Source organism: Amaranthus tricolor, chromosome 5 (genome assembly GCF_026212465.1).
Source record: "Amaranthus tricolor cultivar Red isolate AtriRed21 chromosome 5, ASM2621246v1, whole genome shotgun sequence".
In the NCBI taxonomy this organism is placed as follows: Eukaryota; Viridiplantae; Streptophyta; class Magnoliopsida; order Caryophyllales; family Amaranthaceae; genus Amaranthus; species Amaranthus tricolor.
This window is the reverse complement of record NC_080051.1, coordinates 26,128,011-26,139,619: the sequence shown is the minus strand read 5'-3', so window position 1 is coordinate 26,139,619 and position 11,609 is coordinate 26,128,011. Positions and strand designations below refer to the sequence as shown.

The window sequence follows — 11,609 nt, the reverse complement described above, 5'->3', positions numbered from 1 at the left end:
TAAACATTATTGATAAAAAAAAAAACTTTCCTAATATATATGACTCACCATGCAAAATTGTTAAATTAATAAATTTGTACCGGTCAAAATTGATAAAAATTTAGCATGTAAACTTTTAGGTCAATAAACATTATTGATAAAAAAAAAAAAAAAAAAAACTTTCCTAATATATATGACTCACCATGCAAATTTGTTAAATTAATAAATTTGTACTGGTTAGGTTAGGTGATTTCTAGTTTTTTACGGGTAAAAGTAGAGATAAAATTAATTTTTCTATAAGTAATGAGTGGCGAGAATTAAATTCATATCATAAACTAGTAAAAGGTCAAAACTCTTAACAATTAGGCTAATCAATGATTCTCCTCTTTTGACCACTTTATTTTTTGCTTATTCAACTAAATTTTAGAGTATAGTTCATTTTTACTGATTTTCTACTATGTTAAATTGAACTTATTTTTTATGAATTAAACTTGTTTTTTTAATTGAAATTTTTAAAAATTTTGACAATAAAATAATTTTTTGCTAAATTATTATTAGTTTAAACAATTAAGTTCGTAAAAAAAAAAATAACATATTTACTTGAGTAACAACAAATTCACATTGGTAAAAATTAAGTTAGTAAAAAAATTATATGATGAGACTTGAGAGAACAAGGCCTATATCAATGCTAAAACTTTTCTTTTAACTACTAATATCAAGGTGCTTCATTTCAACACATGAATTTTTAGGAAATGCAAAAATTTAGTTTATTTAAGTCAAAATTAGTACGATAAAATTATAAAAAGGTTTAATAAATAATTACAAAGAAGAAAATAATTAATAGAAAATTAGTGAAATGTAGTTGTAAACTATTTGATTTTTTATCAATTATTTGATATATTTTTGTAATGGTAACTGAAGATAATGATTGTTAATAATAGGCTTTAGAATATAAAAAGTTTAATAGTGCAACTTTTATTATTTTTGATTATCAAAGCAGTAAATATATATTTGTAAACTACATAGGGAAAGTATTTAATTCAATACTCTTTTTTGCAATAAAAAACATGATGTACTGATGTACTACTCCAAAGATGAGAGGTAGGCATTTTGCCTTATAATACTTTAATTTAATCGGAATATATAGAGAATATTGAGTTAATCTAATAATTGAATACTTGTGTCAAAGAATATAATCTATGAATATATTTATGTGTTTTGTGTCTTTTTTTTTTTAAGCTTTTCCTTGCAGGAAACTCATATGACAAGGATACTTGAGACGAGGGGCTCCTTTCGATTGCAAGTTTGCAACCTCTTCGTGATGAGGCCATCTTCCTTCTTTCCCACCTTCTATAGACTCTGCTTTTGGGCGGGACTCGTCGGAATGATGATGATAACTTGTATCAAAATTTTGATTCTCACCATCCTCAAAAATGATCAATTTTCTCCTCGTCATGTTCGTTAGCACATGTCTTTGTATAAATAAAAACAAATGTGATCAAAGATAGAATTTCAAACAAAAAGTTTTCTTATAGATCCATTTAAGGAAAATAATTGTCATATGAATTATGCTAAATTGAAAATTGACTAAACTTTCATGAACTTATATATATATATCTCAATCACTTTCTTTATTTAAGATATCTTTAATAATTAAATAGCATAAAACCCAACAGAAAATTATCTAAAATTCTTCACATGACCCCCTTATTTAGTAAGTATATATTCAACCAATTATAATTTTAATTTTCAAATAAATTATATATTGATTGCAAATATACCCTTAAAGTTAATTTCATTTTGTCTTAAAAGAGGTGTATATAGTGATGGCTAGGAAGACATTTGTTAACTACTCTTGGTCATTCATGATGTCAATAATGTGTGTAGCTAGCTAGGTCCCCATGTGTAATGGGTTGTTCATAGGCCAAATCACCAAAAATGAGTACAATTTTAAATAGCCACAAGAATTAGATACAAATTAATTTCTAGGTATGTAAACTGCATATGTTACACAATACTTCGTTGCTTATGAGTTAATCACTTTCTTATTATAAAATTATCACAATTGTATATTATATAAAAATTAAAAATTAATAAACTTATTTAAATTGTGTGGATGTAAAAACTCAAGAGTTAATGTATACTCCCTCCTATTCAGCTTATGTGTCTTATTTTTTTTTATGGTCAAGTCACCTTAATTGTCCCATTTTCTATTTTTGATATGGGTTTTTGACTTTATGCCCTTAGTAACTTTATCCTATTTTCAATTATACTCTCCATTACCCATACTAATTTACCTCCCTTACATTAAAAACCCATAATACCACTCTCTTTCCTACCCTTAGGGTCCCACTTTTGACTCTCCTTAAAATCCGTGAAAAGTCAAATGGGACTCCTAAGGTGAATAGGAGGGAGTATTATATATGGACCACCTCCATGGAGAAATAGAATAAGGGAAATGACTCACTAGGTTATAAATTAAATTTAACCAAGTTTCCTAAAATAAATAGTAAGTAGACTTAGCTTAATATCATTTAAAAAAAAAAAACGACTTAGCTTAATATAGCAATTAACAACTCATCAAGTTTACATTGTAGTTACTCCCTTCATTAATATCTTACCCTTTTTAATGTCACTATTTCTTCCAACTTTCAAGTATGTTTGTCACTTTTTGAATACTAATGCAAATAATTTCTCACTTTACATTATTAATTCTCCTTCTGTTATAATTTATTGGTTACACTTTGATGGAAATTTTAACATGTATACATAATAATAATATAATCTCGTTAAAATAAAAAGAGTATTATATAATCTCGTTAAAATTATATTTTCATTAAGCTAGTTGGCTAATCTTAACATGTATACATAATAATAATCATATTTATATATATATATAATTCCCACATATATAATTAAATGGGCCAATTGCTTTAAATTTTTAATAAAATCCAGAAATAAATGACAAGAAAAAAGTGCAAAAGCACCAAAATTTAAGAGGCGTCCCCTTCTCAATTTTTTTTCTTAATAATAACATATATATATATATATATATATATATATATATATATATATATATATATATATATATATATAAATTATTACACTTTTAAAATTCATAAAATTATATTGATTGACTTAGTAGTAAATTTAATATATTTTTAACTAATTAAATACCAAAAATTTAAACCTTTAATTTGTTAAAAAATTTCACCCAAAATTACGCCACAAACACCAAATTGATAGGATTAGATCACTTAAAATTGCCACAAAAAAATGTCCAAAATTTTCTAGCTGCCTATTTTTTTTATAATTATATTTCTAGCTCACTAGCTAGTTGGCCTCCTATATCAATAATATATCGATGAAGTGTTTATTGTTATTCATATGTGAGCTGTCCCACATACCACCTTATAACTTGAGAAACAATTCGTATAACATACTATCAACTGATTTTAACACTGAACCTTCTTTAGTTCAAACTTGTAAGCGAGTTACCTCTAAATTCTCCAGCTAAATTAATCCTAACATCCATTTCGTAACTAACATATTTACTAGCTTTTTTCAGACTCCTTAAATAGACATGTCTCGCCATGCCATTAAATAATCTCATACAAAAATTGATCAATAAAATTTCGTTTTAAATTTCAATTCCTCCACGCTAGGAAGTTGTTGGAAGCGTTACTACACAATATACTTGTTGGTGCGTGGCACTGAAGAAGGCTATTAATTAGGCCTCCATCCTTCGTTTATTTTCTACTTTTTTTCTTTATATATACTTCTCTTTTGTCATCTATAAATCTCACCTAGCTCAATGTGATATCCATCCCTCACTCATTTATTCCATTAAAGCATTTTTCAAGTGGGAGAAAATACAAAAATAATAAATATATAATCTCCCTACATTTCTTTTGCTTTTATACAATATATACTATTATATTATATATTATTTTATATTATATATTATAAAATATACATTATAATGCATTGTGCTTCATTCTCTAAGATGACTTCCATGAATATTGTTTTGTATATTGTAGCATTGTTGTTAGCCTTGGTTTCTATCAAGGTTGAAGCTCAAAGAGCCTTCTTTGTATTTGGAGATTCGCTAGTCGATAATGGCAACAACAACTACTTAGCCACCACCGCGAGGGCTGATAGACCACCGTATGGTATTGACTCACCCAATGGCCCCACTGGTCGCTTCTCCAATGGCAAGAACCTCGTAGATCTTATTTGTAAGTCACATTTATATAACTTAATTTATATTTATAAATAGAAAATTCGTTAAAAGTGACATATGGGACACTTAAATCTAAATGAGTCCTCAAAATTTTAAAGACTTTATTGAGAAGATGTCATTATAAGTCTTAATTCCACTAAAAAGTCCCTCAATTGGAACTAATTGAAAAGACATAATATAATGCCTTAATTAGTAATATAATCTAAGAAAAAAGAAGTATGATGATTTGAAACAAACGTATAATAAAAACTAGGGTAGGAAAGATTAAATCTTTTTCAAACATATTTTTGTTAAATGGTCACCATCATACTAATCATCAAGCATAATAAAACTACATTTTTCAATCTTATTGGTGGATAATTTAAAAACATATTATTACACATGAAATTAAAAGAAAATCATATCTTATCTTATTTATAGCATTATCTACTTAGTTTATTGTTGGGGTGAAATCTGAATTTGATTCTAACTGTCTTATTTTCTGATCGTTCTCTTCTTTCACCCTATTGTTATTTATTAAAAATAAATAATGAAGAATGTTAAGTATTAGTAGTACTCTTATAGCTTAGGACAAATGCAATTTACATTAGGAATAATATATCCTTTAGTTTATTGACTAATTTATTAATTTTTATTGTCATATAATTTTCTATAGTTTGCTTTTTGACATGTTAGGGGTATTTTAGGAAAACATCCCCTCTAAACTGATATTATTCATGGCTAATTAAAAATTAGCATTGTTATAGGAAAATAAGCAAAAAATTGTATTATTCCTAATAATTTTTCCATTACGCTATACTATTATATAGTGAAAAAAGTACTTTTATTGTACTATATAGCATTATTTAACATATAGAAGTAAATCAAACAGTTAATGAACTGAAAGTCTGGAATGTATCTTGTTTATCGCGAATTCTGATTTATGCCGAATTCTGATTATAGTTTTTTGGGGTTGACTTATGTTAAATAAATTAAAAGGTGATCAACTTGGAATAGAGCCCCTATTGCCCAACTTAAGTCCCGAGCTGCAAGGAGAAAATCTTCTGGTTGGCGCAAACTTTGCTTCTGCTGGTATTGGGATTCTTAATGACACTGGTGTTCAGTTTGTAAGTACTAATATTTTTCTCCCTCCTTTTATTATTATTATTATTATTATTATTATTATTATTATTATTATTATTATGTTTATTATTATTATTTCTAATGAACCGTTGATGCCATAAGCGGACCAAAATGTCCTAATGTCCTCCTACGTTCGCATATGAGAGCATTGAATAAAAATAAGTAAAAGTTTTTATGATAATTTTGTATATATTTTGTTTTTGAATTTTCATGTAGTAGTGATCTTTTTGGTTCCGACATCATAACTAATGCTTGTTGAAAAACTCATTTTTTATCCAGATTTTCCATTAAAATTAGCATTATTCTTTATCACTCGGTCTATTAAAGTATTTATTATCGTATTTTTTATACCCATAATCATTATATTAAGTATAGTAAATCTCTCATTTTCCCATTTCATGCAGTATATATAAGGGCATGATAGGGTGAAAACAGACAAAAAGGTGCATATATATCTCATTAAATGGGATACATATTAGATATAAGATGTACACATATTCTACGGGTTCTTGATTTTTAAAATATTTACAAAAGCACCATTGAAAATATGTGTATGTACATCTGATTTCAAAGTTGCAGATATTTACCAAATATGCCATAAAAGTATGTATTCCTAAATCTAAATATTTACCCTTATTTTCAGTTTTCACCAATTTAAATGATTTTCACGTAATTTTATATTATATATATATATATATATATATATATATATATATATATATATATATATATATATATATATAATATTTATACTTTCTTTAAATAGGATAACTAGTAGTACATATCTTGAAATGATTCACAAATTCCATGCCTCAATATCAATGAATGGACCAAGTTTATATGCATGTGAGGGGTACGTAAGATTAGTAAATGTAACTATCATGCATTACTTTATTTGCTGGTTCTTTATTGCCAAGCCATTAAATGTATTAGTTATGGCAATTTACTGTACATCCTAACATAAAGGAGACTACCATAACTCCCAAATTCATTAGGAGTATTATTAATTATTATTATTATTATTATTATTATTATTATTATTATTATGTTTAATTAGTAGTGTATTCTTAGTTAATTACCGTGATAGACAATTTTTCCCCATATTTTCTTAAGTTTCTTTCTTCCATGAAATCCTTAAATGATGATGTTACACGGCTAACATTTTAATCTTAATTATAAATTGATACAAATATATATTTTTAATTTCAAGTTCAAAACTTAAATTTTTTCGCTTCATATTCATATATAGGAATATAAATATTGTCTCATTTTATTGAGATCGAAACATTTCATTTTAATGTTTGAAATTATAAAGATAAATTATATACTCCGATTATGCCAATATGAAATGATAAATTATTCTCTCTGTTCTTTAAATATTGATATACTTTCCCTTTTACTTTACCCTGTCCCTTTTACTTTACCAATAATATCCTTTTATAAAAATGCACCACTTTTTTTTATTAAAATCCGATCCACATAGTTTAACTATTCTTTAATATTCTCCATATGGTTCAAATGGAACTCAAAGGTGAATCCAAAAAAACTTTATTACCTGGACTAATATTATATAACCCATTAATCATCATGTAACTAATTAAGAAAAGTATTGTACAATAAGTATCAAAGAAAATAAATGTAGTGTAATCAGCTTGCTTGAAAAACCTATGTCAAAACATGTAGAAGGTTCTGTGTTCAAACACTAAATATCAGCAAGGAGATTTTGAGCATGTTCAACCGCACAACACTTCTGAAAATTGGAGGCCTTAATATTAAATTATGTAGTACATGTTAAATATTTAAAAATAGAAAATTGTTAGAAAAAATATTATAATTTTTGAAATTGCACAGGGTCTACGTAGAATTTTCCAGCTTTTGCATTGCCCCTACATCAATTTAACTCACTACTTTATTTTTCATGATCCGGACCATGGCCCATGCCAGCCCGAGTCTAGATAAGCCCCTACAAATGGTCATAAAATTTCTTTATCTTTGTGAAATATATTTATACAACTGCATTAAAAATAATTAATTATGATGTAGGTAAACATAATAAGGATGGCGCAGCAGTATCAGTATTTTGAGCAATACCAACAAAAATTAGCAGAATTAATTGGAGAAGAAGAAGCAATAAACCGAATTAATGGAGCATTATTTTTAATCACACTTGGTGGCAATGACTTTATCAACAATTACTTCGTCCTCCCAGTTACCGCTAGACGTATCCAATTCCCAAATCTATCTGACTACGTTAATTTTGTCATCTCTGAATACGAGAGTATTCTATATGTAAGTTTTTTTTTTCCAATGTTTAATAATCTAATAATGAATAATATATTGCTCATTTGCAAAAAGTAAATGAAAAAAAAAATTATCGTATCCGCTGATTTTTCTATAATAATATTAATTTTTGATTAATCACGAGTAGTTAGAATAATATCAAGTTTTGTTTAAGGTAATTTTTTTGTCAAAATACAAAGGTAAATTAATGGTTGAGCAAAAATTAATATGTTAATCAAAACTTAGTATTAATAAATTCATCTTTAAATATATTGTATTTTAAAAACTATTTATCTCACTTTGCTGAAAATCTCATCATTGGCATCACTATCATATACCCAGTTATTTTGTTTATATAAACTATGATTAGGATTTGGGATGTTTGAATCACGACAGATGATACCCCGTATCAAAAAAGATAAAAAGAATGTGATCAATAAGACTCTAATTAATTAAGCTCTATATGCTGAAAAGAATATATCCAATCTAAATGAAAACTAATGTTTTAATGATTGAGAAACTTTATTTGAAAAGGACGATTTTTTTAAAAAAGGATGAAGCTTTAAGATACTTTTAAAAGCTGAATAGACATTAAATGAAGGTTGATTTATTTAATTAATTAAGGTATATATATTTTGAGTTAACCCATATAATAGTCGCGATTATATAAAAATAATCAAAATAAAGATGCATTTATTTTCAACAAATGAGCAATATAATATCTTAATTATTAAAGTTCAATTTTTCTTAATGTTTTAAATGTCACGACTCACAATCAACACAATTATATATTGTGACAAACACACAGAGATTATATGAGCTCGGAGCTAGAAGAGTATTGGTAACCGGAACTGGACCTATTGGTTGCGTTCCCGGAGTGTTGGCAACACAGGGAAGTGCAAACGGCGAATGTGCGCCGGAGCCGCAACAAGCCGGTGCCATTTACAACCCAAGGTTGAATGCAATGTTACAAGATCTTAACTCTAGAATTGGCGCCGATGTTTTTATTGCCTCTAATACTCAAGGGATGTTGAACGAGTTCCTTGAATACCCTCAAAGATATGGTACGTTGTTATAATTATAGTTTTTTTTTTTTCAAAGTTTATATATTTATTTAAATAATATGGAAATTAAAATAATATTATAATTTATTAAATTTCCCTTATTTTTCTCTTTTATTTGAAAGTTTTGAAAGAAATAATTTTAGCAAAAATTAATATTAATAATCCAACATTTTACTCATTCACTGTGAATAATTTGACTTTAAATTATTTTCTAATATTCTAAGATTTGCCTTAACTTCATTATGAATAATCCAAATTTTGTTTCAATTTGCTGATAGTATACCCTATCATTACCTATTTAATAATATGATATATTATGGGCAAATGTATGACAAAGTTTAGATTATTCGAAAATAATCCAAAAATAGAATTATTCATAACGGCTGGGTGAAAGGTTGAATTATTAATGTCAATTTTTCTATAATTTTATAATGTTAAGGGATTACTTTTAATAATGTTAATGACTTGAAAATTCCTTATTTCACCATTAAAAAGTCTATATACATATACGAATACAACTAAATTGAGAATTACGGATTAATTTAATAATTAAGGGCTTTTCCTTTAAGTTGATTCTCATCATCTACAAGTGTTTCATTTGCTCAATCCGTACATGTTTTCATTTTATTAGGTTGCCAATTTTCTAATTTGGGAAAAGTCTTGAACAACTAATCAACTCGACATCAATTTCTTGCTATGATAAAAGTTGTTAATAATGTTTTACTATGTAGGGCTAAACAATTAAAAGCGAAACGGGTTAGTTGTGGACAATCTAATAGTTAGATAGAAAGAGGGCATATCTATTAAATTTTGAACTAATGTTAGTTAAGAATTATTTCATTGAGTGTATAAAATAAAATAAAATTTAATTTTCTTATTTTGATTGACTTTTTTAACTCTCACTTATCATATTTACTTGAATATTGTCCTTTATATATATATATATATATATATATATATATATATATATATATATATATATATATATATATATATATATATATATATATATATATATATATATATATATATATATATATATATATATATATATATATATATATATATATATATATAAAAGAGTAGTCAAACATATATATAAAGTGATTCTTATAATTATCATTTTAATGACCAAAAAAATGTTTCAAAAGTTATTGGTAACAATGAATTATGTTTACGGTTTATTATTTAAAATAATTATCAAATTGTTCAAATCCTAAAGTGGTATTCCTATGTCAAAAACAAATTTTTAAATGAGATAGTCTCATATGATAAGATCATTGAACCAATATACACTTTTGGTCTTAAATTAATCATTTAAAACATTAAAGTGATCGTTTACAACCTTAAAGTGATCACTTATAATCTTAAATATTAATCACGATTTATAGACCTAGAAGTTAAAACTATCACTCATCAACGCCTCTCCTGAGAGACTGTTTTTATTAAAGACGGCTCTCCAAGCCTAGGCTCAACAAGTAAAAAAAAAATAGAAAAATCTAAAAACTGACGCGTGCGTTTGATCCTAGTTGGAGTTGATGTTATAACCTATTAAAGTTGGTATTATAACCTATTAAAATTGGTATTTGAAGTTGGTGTTATAACCTATTAAAGTTGGTATTATAGCCTATTTGGAGATACCAACTTTAATAGGTTATAATACCGACTCTAATAGATTATAATATCAACTTCAATAGGTTATAACACCAACTTCAAATAGGATTACACAGCGCGCTTTTCCGGTAGTTATTTTTTTATTAATAATGGGTCAGCCCATTTGAGAAGCGTCTTTTATAAAAACGGTCTCAAGTAAGAATTTGTAATCACTTATATCTTTAAAGTGATCACTTCTAAATTACAATCAAAAAGTGATCAATTAGGAAAACAGTTGATTATATGGGCTTGCCTCATGATTAGACGATCTCGTACAAAACCAATTATTTTTATGAAAAAGGTATATATTTTCTAATAAAGGCAGCTATATATTAATTTCTATCTAATCTAGTACAAGTTTACACCTTATAAGTATGGCAGAAAGTGTTTAATTTGTTTGATAATGAATAGCCTCCAAAGAGTAGGTGAAACCAAAAAATGCATTAAATGAAATGGTGATGTTAAAATGGCAGGATTTGAAGTGTCAAGGATAGCATGTTGTGGGCAAGGGCCCTACAATGGGCTTGGTTTTTGCACATTGGCATCAAATCTATGTCCAGATAGGAATGTTTATTCCTTTTGGGATCCATACCACCCAACTGAGAGGGCTAACAGATACATTGTGCAACAAATGATGGTTGGTTCTATTGATCATATGAGCCCCATGAACCTTAGCACAATCTTGGCCATTGATTCTAATACCTAATTTATTATGATCATGAATTAATGATGATGATGATACATATGGGCCTTTAATTTCCTTCTTGTTTTCTAGTTTTTGGGTGCTCTTTTTCAAGTGTAATCATCTATTCACTATTATAAAGGTTGTAAAATTAGGCATGCACAAGTTAGATGGCTTGAAATTTAAGCTATTTCTATTATTGTTTGTCACTGTTATTGTGGATTTTATTAAATAATAATATTGTTGTTACAATTTTACTTGTAAGCAATTTACAATTTAGTGTTTGGTTATAAACTCTCTTAAATATGTGAGCAGAATTATTTAGTTAGAGTTATATTTCTTTTACTTTACAACATTTTTATATTTTTGTAATATTTATATCAGTTTCTTTAACTTTTTACCCATATATAAATTTTTCTCTCATTTTTTATATTCTTACAATTTTAATACTTGCACATACTCACTATGTTAGAAAAGATAACCATATCGGTTCCTAAGGTGTGTACATGAGTAAGGAAAAAATATTTTGAAAAAGATTTATGTTGGTTTGTATTGTCAGTCTACAACACTCCTTGATCACCACCAT

The 11,609-nt window shown here is 26.6% G+C and overlaps 1 protein-coding gene across 1 annotated transcript; it reads left to right on the top strand.

Moving 5' to 3' along the window:
- Positions 1-3,606: 3,606 nt before the first annotated feature.
- On the top strand, positions 3,607-11,327 carry LOC130813365 (GDSL esterase/lipase At4g28780-like). The gene is made up of 5 exons (XM_057679198.1): positions 3,607-4,217; positions 5,201-5,328; positions 7,388-7,633; positions 8,433-8,688; positions 10,815-11,327. The coding sequence occupies exons 1-5, from the start codon at positions 3,962-3,964 to the stop codon at positions 11,045-11,047; spliced, it is 1,119 nt and encodes a 372-aa protein (XP_057535181.1). The 5' UTR covers positions 3,607-3,961; the 3' UTR covers positions 11,048-11,327.
- Positions 11,328-11,609: the final 282 nt, after the last annotated feature.